This window comes from Grammomys surdaster, unplaced genomic scaffold (assembly GCF_004785775.1).
Source record: "Grammomys surdaster isolate TR1022 unplaced genomic scaffold, NIH_TR_1.0 167, whole genome shotgun sequence".
Taxonomy (NCBI): Eukaryota; Metazoa; Chordata; class Mammalia; order Rodentia; family Muridae; genus Grammomys; species Grammomys surdaster.
The window spans coordinates 13288109-13302578 of NW_021604615.1; the positions used below are offsets into that span (position 1 = coordinate 13288109).

Below are 14470 nucleotides of genomic sequence, written 5' to 3' on the forward strand. Positions count from 1 at the left end.
CCAAAGAGTCTGCCTGAGGCTAAAGTGAAGAGATTTAGATTATTGGCAAAGGAAATCTAAAAATATCCTGGTTATTAGCCTCTATCCTGTGGTCCACTGCTATGAAGAGTATTTTGTTCCAGCCTAGCAAGCTTAGAAATGTGTGGTTGTAATACTTAAAGGGGTTCCAGGAAGTGGAATGGATCTAAATTCTGTATTCAAGGATATTAAATGGAATTAAGGAAGTGATGACCTCAAGGGAAGCTTATTACTTATGTTTTTGCACCAGGAATAGGTACACCATGTTGCAAATTGTTATGAACTGGTTATTGTTTTCATTTGGAGATATAAGTTTGTGTCAAATTGACAAGGGTTGTGTTTTGCTGGCTATTGGTTGTCAATTTGACTATATTGGAATGAACCACAAGCCAGAAATGGAGGGTATACTTGTGATCCAAATATTAAGGCACATTGGACATGCTTATAAAGATCTTGTGTAAAGGAATTAAAGAAAAACTTTGGTCCAGATGAGGAGTCTTTAATGCCAGTATTCAGGAGTCAGAGGCATGTACATTTTTGAGTTCAAGGTCAATCTTCAGAGCAAGTTTCAGGACAATGAAACTTGTGCAATGAAGGAAATCATTGAACACAGAAAGATGGTGGACATGTAATAGAGCAAAGGGCCATGTTCCAGCCTTAGCAAGCAGCACAACTCAGAAGCTTTAGACACATGGCTCTGGCTTTAGAGTCAAAAAGAGGGGTTACCTGGATAATTGATGCTAGCCATTGGGACCTAAGAAATTAGCAGTGATTAAGAAGAGACCAGGGCCACTGTGGAGAAATTTCCTGGGAAGTGTTTTCTGAGAGTACAAAGAAACTGTGTTCCAGATAGAGTCCTTGTGCTGAAAGATGATCTTGGTGATATGTAGGAATCGCACAGATGTAACTGGTTTCAGTGGCATGAAAGTGTCAAGGAGGGAAGCTGAGGTTTGGCATTCTGAGAGGCCTGTCTCAGTCAGTTGTTGGTAGGTTTTCTCTGAGGACTGTCATGCAAGGCTCCTGTTTGTAAGTGAGGCCCAAGTGAAGATATACCTTATAGCATTAGTAATCAAGTCTTGGTGCTTCCTCATGAGATGGATCCCAAGTTGTCCAGTCACCAGACTGCCTTTCCTTCAGTGTCTTCTCCATCATTGTTCCTGTAGTTCTTTTAGACAGGAACAATTCTGGGTCACAAATTTTGACTATGGCTTGGTAACCCTGTCCCCCAACTTGAGGCCCTATCTATCTACTAGAGGTAGACTTCAAGTTTCCTCTCCCCACTGTTGAGGATTTTGGATAAAGCCAACCCCCATTGAGTCCTGAGAGTCTCTAACCTCCCAATTCTCTGTGACTTTCCAGAGTTTCTCCGACTTACTACCCCTAGAGACTGCATGTTTCCATTCAGCCTCCTGGTTCTCTGGGACTTCTTTCCTGTCCTCTCCCACATGACTGATCCTGTTCCCCCTTTCCTCTTCCCCTCCCCTCTCCCTTTCAGGTCCCTCCCTCACTCTGCCTCCCATGATTCTTTTGTTTCCCCTTCTACTCTGAATTGAAGCGTCCTCACTTGGGCCTTCCTACTTGTTAAACTTCTTAGGGTCTGTGGTTGTATCTTGGGTATTATGTACTCTTTGGCTGCTATCCACTTATCAGTGAGTACATACATGCATGTCCTTTAGGGTCTAGGTTACCTTACTCAGGTTGATATTTTCTAGTTTCATCTATTTGCTTTCAAAATTCATAATGTCCTTGTTTTTAGTGCTGAATAGTATTCCTGTGTGTAAATGAACTACATTCTGTATCTATTCTTCAGTTGAGGGATGTCTAGATTGTTTCCAGCTTCTGGTGATTACAAATAAGGTCATCCTCCACTACATATACAGCTGGAGACATGGGTTCCTCCATGTGTGTTCCCAGGCTAGACCCTGAGAGCTCTGGTTGGTTGGTATTGTCACTCTCTGCATGGGGCCACATGCCCCTTCAACTCCTTCAGTCTTCTCTCTAACTCCTCTCCATTGGGGACCCTGTGATCAGTTTGATGGTTAGCTTCACGGAATTTTGTTTATTGCCTTGCTTGTTCTTTGACTATGTGTGTTTATTGTCTTGGTTGTTCCTTGACTATTTGCATCTATTGTATTGCTAGTTCCTCAACCTAGAACTGACCTTGTACTTGCATGAAATTAAAATGGTATAAAAGCAAAAAGCAGAAGGGGGGATGGTAAAGGGGATTTCTAGGGAGAGGAAATGGAGAAAGGGAATGACATCTGAAATGTAAATAAATAAAATATCCAATAAAAAACCAAACCAAACCAAAAACAAACAAGGCTGCTATGAACAGAGTGGGGCATGTGTCCTTGTGGTATGGTGAAGCATATTTTGGGTAATTGTTGCCCAGGAGGGGTATAGCTGGGTCTTCAGGTAGAACTCTTTCCAACTTTCAGAGAAGCTACTACATTGATTTCCAGAGTGGTTGTACCAGTTTGTAATCCCACAATGGAGGAGTGTTCCTCTTTCTGAGGAACCCATGTGAAGTTCTCCACCAGCATGTGCTGTTACTTGAATTTTTGATTGTAGCCATTCTGGTTGGTGTAAGGTGGAATCTCATAGTCATTTTGATTTGCATTTCCCTGATGACTAAAGATTTTGAACATTTTTTTAAGTGCTTTTCAGCTATTCAAGATTCTCCTGCTGTGAATTCTCAGTTTAGCTCTGAACCCCATTTCTTAATTGGGTTATTTGGTTTTTTTTTGGAGATTAACTTTTTGACTTCTTATATATTTTGGCTATTAGCCCTCTATCAGATGTAGAGTTAGTGAAGTTTTTTCCTCCCAATCTGTAGGTGGCCGATTTATCCTATTTGACTGTGTCATTTGCCTTACAGAAGCTTTTCAGTTTCATGTGGTCCCTTTTATCTATTGTTGATCTTAGAGCCTGAGACAGTGGTTTTGTGTTTAGAAAATTTCTCCCCTGGGCCAATGAGTTTGAGGCTCTTTCTCACGTTCTTTTCTATTGGATTCAATGTATTTGGTTTTATGTTGAGGTCCTTGATCCAGTTGGACTTGAGCTGTATGCAAAATGATAAATATTTTCTTTTTTTATTAGATATTTTATTTACATCTCAGATGTTATTTCCTTACCCCATTTCCCCCCACTCAGGAACCCCCTATTCTGTCCCCCCTCCTCCTGCTTCTATGAGGATGTTCCCCCACCCACCCACTCATTCCTACCTCCCCACCCATGATTTCTCCCACACTAGGGCATCCAGCTTTCACTGGACCAAGGATCTCCTCTCCCACCTATGCTGACAAGGCCATCCTCACCTACTTATACAGCTGGAAGTCATGAGTCCCTCCCTTTGTGCTCCTAGGCTGGTGGTTTAGATCCTGGGAGCTCTGGTTGGTTGATTTTGTTGCTCTCCTCATGGGACCACAAACCCTTTCAACTCCTTCAGTCTTCTCTCTAACTCCTCCATTGGGAACCCCATGATCAGTTCAATGGTTAGCTGTGAGCATCCACCTCTGTATATGTCAGGCTCTGGTAGACCTCTAAGGAGACAGCTATATCAGGCTTAACACTGCTTTCATTTGTCCCATATGTTTGTGTATGTTGTGTCTTCATTTTCATTGAATTTTAATTTTTTTTATTTCTTCCATGACCAAGGTATCATTGAGCAGAGAGTTGTTCAGCTCCCATGAGTATGTGGGCTTTCTGTTGTTATTGAAGTCTAGCTTTAGTCAGTGGTGATGTGATAGAATGCAGGTGTTTTCCCAATATTCTTGTGTCAGTTGAGGCTTGATTTATGTCCAATTATATGGCCAATTTTGGAGAAGGTTCTGTGAGGTGCTGAGAAGAAGGCAAATTCTCTTGTTTTGGGGTAAATGTTCTGTAGATATCTGTTAAATATATTTGGTTCATAACTTCTGTTAGTTTCAGTGTGTCTTTGCTTAGTTTCTCTTTCAATTACCTGTCCATTGGTGAGAGTGAGGTGTTGAAATTCTCCCACTATCATTGTGTGGGGTTCAATGTGTGTTTTGAGCTTTAGTAAAGTTTATTTTACGAATATGGGTGCTCTTGCATTTGGGGCATAGATTTTCAGAATTGAGACTTCCTCTTGGTGGACTTTTTCTTTGATGAATCTCAAGTGTCCTTCCTTATCTTTTTTGATAAGTTTTGGTTGAAAGTCAATTTTATTGGCTATTTAGAATGGCAACTCTAACTTTTTTCCTGGGACCATTTGCTTGGAAAAGTTTTTTTTCCAGCCTTTTACACTGAGGTATTATCTGTCTTTGTCACTGAGATGTGTTTTTTTTTGTTTTTTTTTTTTTTTTTTTTTTTGTTTTTTTTTTTGTATGCAGCAAAATGTTGGATCCTGTTTATGTATCCAGTCTGTTAGCCTGTGGTTTTTAATTGTCGAATTCCTTCCATTAATGTTGAGAGATACTAAAGACAGATGATTTTTTAGTTTCTGTTATTTTTGTTGCTGGATGTAGTGTTATATGAGAATGATTCTCTTCTTTTGAGTTTGTTCTGAAATGTTTAGTTTCTTATGTTTTCTTGGGTATAGTTACCCTCCTTGTGTTGAGGAATTTGTTCCAGTATCCTTTGTAGGGATGGAGTAGTAGAAATATACTGCTTAAGTTTGGTTTTGTTGTGGAATATCTTGATTTCTCTATCTATGATCATTGAGATTTTTGCTGAATATATTATCCTGGGTTGGCATTTGTGTTCTCTTAGGGTCTGGATGACATCTGTCCAGGATCTTCTGGCTTTTAGAGTCTCAGTTGAGTAGTCTGGTGTAATTCTGACCAATCTGCCTTCATATGTTACTTGGCCTTTTAACCTTATTCTTTCTTTGTTCTGGGAATTTAGTGTTCTGGGAATTTAGTTGTGATCATTATGTGACAGGAGCATTTTCTTCGCTGGTCCAATCTATTTTTTGTGTCCTGTAGACTTCTTGTACATTTATGGCTATCTCTTTCTTTAGTTTGGAAAAGTTTTCTTCCATAATTTTTTGAAGATGCCTTTTGGTCCTTTGAACTGCAATTCTTCACCCTCTTCTATTCCAATTATTGTTGGTTTGATCTTTTCATTGTGTCCAGAATTTCTTGGATATTTTGGGTTAGGAGCTTTTTATACTTTGTATTTTCTTTGACTGATGTGTCAATATCATCTATGGTTTCTTCCACATGTGAGATTCTCTCTTCTGTCTCTTGTATTCTGTTGGTAATGCTTATATCTGTAGCTTCTGATCTCTCTCCCAAGTTGTCCATCTCTAGGGTTGCCTCCCTTTGTGGGTTATTTATTTATTTTTTTTTGGTTTCTATTTCTATTCTTAGTTCTTGGACCGTTTTGTTAAATTCCTTTACCTGCTTGATTGTAGTTTCCTGTATTTCTTTAAGAGATTTATTTGTTTCTTCTTTAAGAGCTTCTATTTGTTTGTCTGTGTTTTCCTGTATTTCTTTAAGAAAGGTCTTTATATTCTCCTTGAAGACCTCTATCATCTTCATGAGATGGGATTTGAGGTCATTTTCTTGGTTGTCAGTCATGTTAGGGTATCCAGGGCTTGCTGTGGTGGGAGAACTGGGTTCTGATGGTGCCACATTGCATTGTGTTATTTAGCTTATGACCTTGTGCTTGCCTGTGCCCATCTGGCTCTGTTTGATATTAACTGGAATGGATGTCTCTGACTGGAACTGGCCTCCTTGGAAGCAGGTAGAACTCTGTGACCTGAGTTAGAGCTGGTCTCCTTAGAGGCAGGCACTCTTGCCTCTGGCTAGGGTAGGCCTCTTGTGTCTCTAGTTAGAGCAGGCCTCCTGCACCCCTGGTTACTGTGGATGTCCTGTGCCCTTGTTTACTGTGGATCTCCTGGGAGGCTTTCAGGCTTGTAGCATTTGGGTGGTTATCAGGCTGCTAATCTGGCCCAAGTGAGAAAGTGGGCCAGAAGAAAGGTGGACTTCAGGGGTTGGGGTTGGGGGAGCTGGGTCCTAAGTCAGCTGGGCCTTGTGACTGTCCCAGCTGGCATGGATATTTGTCCTAAATTCTCACCGGTGTCTTTGGTTACCATGGACCTCCTGGGAGGCAAGCAGGCTCTAGTGTTTGGGTGGGTATCACATCTGGTCTGGGTGGGGAAGGAAGTGGGGTTACATATTTTGATTATCATGAATTATTATGATCTAGGGAAGGAGTGCAGATAAATTTTGGGCATAATTTCTTTCATTTATTTTGGGTTTGTGTTGATTCAAGGCTACTACAGTATACCTACTGTACTACTCTATAGCTCAGTAGTTGTTCTGAGGACAACCACATGAGAGCTAATGTTTACACAATGCCTGTGTTGACAGTCCCTGCCTGGAACAGTGTGGAAATGATTGTCAACCTGTGCATCTTCCTGTTTCTCTGATGTTGGTCTTTTTAATAAAAGTGAGGTGGCTTCTCATCTGGGTTTTAATATTTGTTTCTTTAGTGATTAGTGATGCTGAACATTGTTTCACTGACAACTGTCATTTGCATATCAGTCTATGAATAAATATGCCCAGGTTATTTGGCATTGTTTTAATTGGGTTTCTTACTGTGTTTCTCTTTATTGTCTTATTTCCTACTATACTTTGGATGTTGCACAGTTATTAGATACGATGTGTTTACATTTGACTAGATCATGCCATTCTTCTTATTCTCTTGTCCCCTTTCTTGTAAGAAAGCTTTTAAAGTTTGATTTACTCTCATTTGCTTATTTTTGCTATAAATGTGTATCCTTCTTGGGTCATAGCCATAGAAATGTCTTTTCAAGTAGTGTTTCAGAGATTTTGTACCGTATTTCCCCACCCTGTTTTATAGTCTGAGTTTTCATATTGACATCTTCAATCTATTATTTGTTCATTTTCTATATAATATTCAATAAGGGGCCGAAACTGAAACATAGGATTTCATCTTGTGAATGGCTGGGTTAAAGGCTGCATTGAATTGTTGGATCATCATATGTCTATGATTACAATGAGGATATTAGCTAGAAAACAATTAGATTCTAGTGCTATACTTGAAGTAGGTGGAGTTATTCTGTATCTACCTTATGAAGTCTTTGTACATATAAAAAGGCTAGCCTTTACATGGACCATCCTGAAGCTGGAAACATGGAACCCCTAAACTCAGGCCCCTAAAATCAACTGCTAACCACTTGTGAGAAAAACTAACTTTCTTTGGGTAAGTAAATGGTGATTGCCGTGTTTTGGTAAAGACTTTGCTCATCTTGGCTTTGCTCAGGACCTTTCCAGCTCTTCTGTACTTCAGTATATATAGTGAGCCTCTACTTCTAACTAGTGCATCAAGGTGAGTCACACAGTATTACTCATGAGGATGCACACTGTCTTCAAAAACACTGTTCTCATTTCCTGACTTATAGAAGATAATTTGAATAGAATGAATGGGAGTGAAATTTAAGAAGAGTGTTGTAGCTGTTTTCCTAAAATTTGAATCAGATCAGATCAAATAATGTAGTTTTTCCTAGTGGGTATTTTTACCTTTAATGTTGTGTGTCAGTGGTATAGGAAAGACTCAAATTCTATGTGTGGTTATTAGGATGACATCAAAGCCCAAAGTTCTCACTATTAACAAGGTAGCAGTATCTGTTTTCCCTTTCACATTAGCACACAGAATTACTCTTACTCTCTGCTCACTGACACTGGGAGTCTCCTATGTATAAAGTCTTTTCAGATTCATGTGAGAAACAAGTTAGTGGATTAAAAGTATAAAGCTATCAATATCTCTGAAGAGTGTTGCAGGAGTCATTTTGCTGGTCCCAACTTGAGGTGAGAATGGTGGTCATTGGATTCAGAAATCTAAATACAATGATTATAATTGGATCCAAAGAGGTCATGTGCCTTGTGACTGCAAGGAAACTGAAAATATGAAGGAGGTGGCAGGGTGGTTGTGATGGCTTGATCTCAACAAGCTCTGACTGTATAAACTAATTTTAGGTAGAAGTGGCTCCATGCTCCTGCTCTGTCCTCTTGCCAATGAGGTGAATTTCTATTCTGACAAGATGGTGTTCAATAGGGTATTTCTAGAAAAATTAAATGGAATGCTGTTCGCTTAATTCTTGGCCATATTTCTACTTTATCAGATGGGGATTTAGCCTGCCTTGTCCTTTACTGCAGGTGTCCTAAAATAACCCACATTTTCTTAACTCAACATGGATGTATAGATGGTTCATTTTAGTATGAAGAATCTACACGTCAGAGTGTTTTCCTTTATTATAGCAATGGTTACACCTTCTTCCTTGGAACTCTGATATACAAAAGGCGTTTTTGGCAACACTTGCCTCTTCCATCATAGCATGTGCCAACCTCATCTTGAAAATATGGGCAATGGATGGTGTGGCAGGTGTTTTTCTCTTGAAAACATTTTATTGAATCAGCACCAGAAACTGCAAGAAAATGAGAAACAAACCTCCTCAGACTATTTGCTATAGCTGTAGTCATTTTTAGCATGTTTGTGCAAGGTAGGAGAGTTCTACACTAAGTATATAGAAAACACATTGAGCATTTTAAGAAAAAAATTGCCACAATTCATGTTTAAGACCACTAATAAAACATATTTGCTCTGAATTCAATTACCAAGGAGATTGCCACTGCTCAATAGCCATTTAGATTATGGTTATTACATTGGAAAGAGCAAATGGAGGATACTTTCTTTTCTATTCATTTTGAGACAAGTCTCACTCTATAGGCCTCACTGGCTTAGAATTCATTATTTAGATCAGGCTGGCTCTGACTCATCCTCTTAAATGTTGAGATTAAAGGAAGAACCATGATCTCTAGCTGGAGAAAATTCACATCACCACAAACTCATCAGTGGGACAGTGGTGCCATGGTGGTGGGAGGAAGTGGAGCGACACTCTGCTTTCTCCATCTCAGAACTTTCTCAGAGAAGCATCACTGCCTAACCCACTCTGAACACTAAATCCATCTTCTTGAGTTCTGTCTCATAGCCTTTCTCTATATTTTGGGGGTCTGGCTTCTCTTGTGTATGATCGTTGAAAGAGCAATGCCTTAAATCTAACCTTGGCCTCTACAGTGATCATCCCCAGTCAGACCCTCCAGAGGTGAACATTTCCAGGTTTTGTTTCCTTTTGTGGTGCTGTTGGATGCTGGCATGACTCTAAGAGAAAGCTTCGTGTATTCTGTGTTTCCTGGTAAAATACTTGCAGCTGATTGTCTGGTACTAAGAAGAGCAATCAAATCAAGTTTTGAAAGCATGTTGCTGTGTTTGTTTTTCTTAATGGCATCATTAATCTATGTATTGATATATATGTTTCTCCTCTTTGTTTTTGATCAGTTTATTTGTTTTTCATTAATTTATTTTTATTTTTAAATTTTTATTGGTTTTTATTTATTTACATCTTGAATGTTATCCCCCTTCCCAGTTTCCCTTTCAAAAACCCCTTATCCCACCCCTCTCCCCCCTGCTTTTATGAGGTTGCTCCCCCACCCACCCACCCACTCCTGTCTCACTCCCCTAGCATTCCCCTACTCTGGGGGCATCAAGCCTTCACATGACCAAGGGCCTCTCCTCCCGTTGATAAGGGAATCCTCTGCTACATATGCAGCTAGAGCCATGGGTCCCTCCATGTATGTTCTTTGGTTGGTGGTTTAGTCTCTGGGAGCTCTGAGGGGTCTGGTTGGTTGATATTGTTGTTATTCCTGTGGGGTTACAAACCCCTTCAGCTCCTTCAGTCTTCCCCCTAACTCCTCCATTGGGTTCCCTGTTCTCAGTCCAATGGCTGGCTGCAAATATCCACATCTGTATTAGTAAGGCTTTAGCAGAGCCTTTCAAGAGACATCTGTATCAGGCTCCTATTTTTTTTTTTTTAATTGTTACCTTCACAAAATCTAGACAGGAGATGGGCTTCTTTTATACCTATTGGTGATTATCTTGATGTGTTAATTGGTGTGAGATGACCCATTTTAACTGTGGATGGGACCATTCCCCAGGCAGACATCATGGAATATATAAAACAGAGAAACTGAGGAAGCTTGCACTCATTCATTGCTCTCTGATTTTGGACTGTGGCTTATTGTAGTTTCCTTTCCAGTTGCTATGACGAAATATTTTGATAAAAACAACTTACGAGAGAAAGGGCTTAGTTCATAATTACAAGCTACAAGCTTCCATTACAATGACATCAAGGTAGGAGGAACTTTAAGCAGTTAGTAGTTACAATCAAAATCAAAGAGCGGAGGAGAGAGGACAGAAACAGAGAAAGAGACACACGTAAAGAGAGAGTCAGAGAGACAGAGTGGCAGAGACAGAAGCAGCTAGACAGCCAGCTACAAACACAGACACACACATATAATCACACGTGTGTACGTACACACACACACACACACACACACACACAGAGAGAGAGAGAGAGAGAGAGAGAGAGAGAGAGAGAGAGAGAGAGAGAGAGAGAGAACATGAACTTGCATACCAGTGCTTACCTCACCTTCTGCAGTCTTTTACAATTCAGGCCCTACACCAGTAAACAGTGACACTCTTAATGGGCATATCTTCTTATGTTAGTTAATGGAATAAAGACAATGACCTATAGATAATCTAGACAATCTGTCATTGATATTCTCTTCCCATGGCACTCTAGATTGTTTCAAGTAGACAACAGTATGCATCGGGTGGATACAATGTGACCAATGACATTGGCTCCCATTGCCTTGGTTTCCCTGCCACAGTATATCATACACTGAGCTGGGAGATAAAAGAAAGACTTTCTCCTTCTGTTGTTTTTTCTAGAATATTATACCACATCAGAAAAAGAAAGCAAGGCATTGCTAAGCAGAAGAGGTTTAATACAATAGGCTAGTTTCAGAGGGAAGGGAAATCTTGGAATCCAGTTCATTTTCTGTCTCCCTGATCTAATAGATGACAAGTGTGTCCATTGTCTTCACAGAGCACAAAGCTCACAAAGACAGAGCCCAGACCAGGATGGATTCTCCCAGCCCTGTTTCAATTCTCATTCTGTCTAAGCACACTCCTGGCTGAGCATTGCATCCTGCTGCTCCCTAAGAATTAATTTCTGGCTTTTTCTTTACTGAATTGTGTTAATCACAAGAAAGAAATAGCTATAGGCATTTTGTGAAATAATTCAGTTACATCCCGTGTTCCAAATCTCCTTATGCAGTGATGCTGGTTATTCACCCAGCCTGCTTGGGCTGCAGCATCTCAGATTTACCAAGGAAGGGGCTGGATTGATCTCAGCCATTTCTCACATTCTAATTATGATCATTTTACCTTGGTGGACAACTAGTCATTTTTTCCATCTGTTGTTCTCCAAGAATCATTCTCTTTTCCTTTATTTGCAGAGAAACACTGAATCCCAGACAGCCTGAGTGCTTTTTAATTATTCTATGAAAGCAAAGCCATGTTTTGCTGAGCTTAAAATCTAGTTTTCTGAAAAAAAAAACCACTGGAAAGTGTGTTTGTTTTTTTTTTGAAAGTTTATGATGGGTCACTGGACATCAGATGTCTTTCTATAGACTTTAATCCAATAATTTTTAGTGCAAGGAAAAAATCTCTCTTACTGTTATGAAACTTTGGGATAAATATTACTATTGCATTCAGAGGCTCTGCAAGTGCAGTGTCTCTCCTGATTCCATTTTCCCTCCATTCCCAACCAGAAGATTCAAATGTGTGTGTAGAAGATAGGCCATTGATGTTAGTCAACTGGGGCTGGGCAGTGGTGGCGCACGCCTTTAGTCCCAGCACTTGGGAGGCAGAGGCAGGCGGGTTTCTGGGTTCAAGGCCAGCCTGGTCTACAGAGTGAGTTCCAGGACAGCCAGGGCCACACAGAGAAACCCTATCTTGAAAAACCAAAATCAATCAATCAATCAATCAATCAAAGTCTGGCAGGATATTATTCAACTGGAAATGAAGAAAGAAATTCTTGTTAAGGGGTTACAATGAACAACATTTGTAAACCCCCCTCCCCATCTTGTCCTTCTAGCAGGTTGCCCTGGTCTGACTGGTGGGAGGTTGGAGTGCTATTGTCTTACACAGTTGGCATATGGACTCTGAATGAAATTGTGGGGCATTCTTTGGGAATATTTCAGAGGTCAGGGAGCCAGGATGATCTAAGGCTTTCTCAGAGACCCTGATAAAAGGAAAAGCTACCTCTGTGTTCTTGACCAAATCAAAGTCTGCACTGGGGTCTGCGGCCAGGGCTTCAAAGAATCAAGGCTTTGATCAGTTCCAAGGCCACTGTGTGCTCAGTCTGTGACACACTTGAGATATTCCCTTGGTACACACTGTGTTCCCTTTGTACCATGGTGATTGATCAGCTTCCTGATAACTTTGTCACATTATTTGATAGTTTTCTGCTGACTCTATCCTATTTTCCTCCCTGAAAAACATATATACAAAAGCTGTGTTTCTTAATAAACTCACTTGGAATGAACCATTAGCTCATACAAGGCCTTCTGACCTGGGTTTTTCTTTAGTCTTTTTTCCTCTCCAGTCCTTCCCTGTCAGAAACCTGTAACTGAAGAATAGCCTGGCCAGGACAGAGAGGTAGAAGTGAATCCTTTAGGTGACAAGGGAATTGCTTGTTGAGGCACATAGTGGTAGACATAGCAGGTGGGAATTGGAGCCACAGACTCCTGTGTCCTGGAATCCTCATCGATGCCTTATTTTAAAGTCAAAAAAATGGACCCAGTCTTAATGATATGCATGTTCAGCTTTTAGGGAAAGGAAGAAAAAAATTCCAGAATTCCAGATCTAAAAATGTCTCTGCCAGAGCCATGTTATACAGTTAACTACATGAGAAGGCAAACATTTGCTAAAGAGAATGCCAAGTGAATCATCTTTTCCATTCTTGCTCAATTCTTATTGGCCTGTGTACACATCATATTCTGAAAAAGTCATTTTCTCTTCTTTCCTTCTTTCTTTCTTTCTTTCTTTCTTTCTTTCTTTCTTTCTTTCTTTCTTTCTTTCTTTTTGGTTTTTCAAGTCAGGATTTTTCTGTGTAGCCCTGGTTGTTCTGCAACTCGCTCTGTAGACCAAGCTGGCCTTGAACTCAGAAATCCACCTGCCTCTGCCTCCCAAGTACTGGGATTAAAGGCGTGAGCCATCACTGCCCGGCGAAGAAGTCATTTTCAATTATGTCCCTGCACTATTTGAAAAACTTTAGGGTTATCTAACCTTACCATATGTGTGTTCTGTTTATTCCACCCCAAGGCATTCTTGAATTTGTTCTTGGAATTCATGATCCAATCTGTAACCTCCTTTCAGTACTCAGTCTCAAGGGTTCCTTCAAACCAACATTAGAACTCATGGTTTGGATTGGGCTTTTGACCTACTGAACACTGGTCATGTGATTAGGGTAAACTATATCCCCAAGAAATAGGTATTGTTACTCCTTTTTATTCACAGGGACACTGTGAGGAATAAGTAAAAATGAGAGCCCTTGTACTTCATTCTAAGTGTGTGCTTCCTACACAAGGCCTTTCAAGACATTCAGCATCTGTCACCAAGTTACTTAATCTAATACATCAAGTTCATACTCCCCATTAGCCAGGTTTATTGTGGTCATGTGTTAAATGAGCCTGTGAAAAGTCATAAAGGAATGGGTACATGTCTCCTGATAGACATCTGACATCTGTCCTCTTGGTGAGCTATTCTTTCCTGGGAATAAAGAACGGCTTCTACAAAGCGTATTTTCCAAATGACCATGACAAGAAGGGAGTTGAAGACATTGGAAAATCTTTATCACTAGCTCTTCATTCTGGTCAGGCTCATTGTCTGATACCTAGGACACAGGCTGATGCCCCTGATGCCAATTGGCTGCAGGGTGTTGACCCTAGGAATGCTCTCATGCTGATTGCCCCTTAGACCCCAAACTCTCTTTTCACCTGTTCAATAACCCAGTGTATCCAGCTCTGGCCAGGGGTTCAGCAGGTCTTGGAACTTACCTGGGTCGACCTGGAAGCAGGATAGAGAGAGGATCAGCAGCAGAAAGCAGTACATCTTCATGATTTCTCGACACCCCACAGATTAAAGACAGGGCTAGGGCTAGAAAGCTTAGCTCAGAGATGAAAAGAGCATAGGGTGCATCTGTCCTAATAGAGAGGTAGGCATAAGGAGGAGTGGCAGTCTAGGGTTACGGTCCAATGGCTAAACTTCACAGAGTGTATTCTCAGACTTCTCAAATCCAGAGGTCATTCTGTCTGTTTTCCTGGGTCTAGATTTTGCTCTCATCCTGGAAATGCTAATTGCCTCTTATCTAAACAGGACATTTAAATGTTCCATAGGAAGCACACAATTTTGTTCAAAGTATAGATACTCCCAAGGTTTTTAAACTTATAATAATTACACAATGGTTAGTTTTACTCATAGTTCGTATACCGGTTGTTTTCTAGTGCAGGACAGATACAGGCAGCAGAGGGAGATATTTTCCCCAGACTTTCAGGCT

The 14470-nt window shown here is 40.5% G+C and overlaps 1 protein-coding gene across 1 annotated transcript; it reads right to left on the reverse strand.

Annotated features, from left to right (window-relative positions):
- Positions 1 to 8273: 8273 nt before the first annotated feature.
- LOC114620224 (beta-defensin 39) lies at positions 8274 to 14095 on the reverse strand. Its single transcript, XM_028766272.1, has 2 exons — positions 13971 to 14095; positions 8274 to 8434 (listed from the first exon to the last, which is right to left on the reverse strand). Exons 1-2 carry the CDS (start codon positions 14029 to 14031, stop codon positions 8274 to 8276), a joined length of 222 nt encoding a protein of 73 aa, XP_028622105.1. The 5' UTR covers positions 14032 to 14095.
- Between the last annotated feature and the right edge of the window lie 375 nt (positions 14096 to 14470).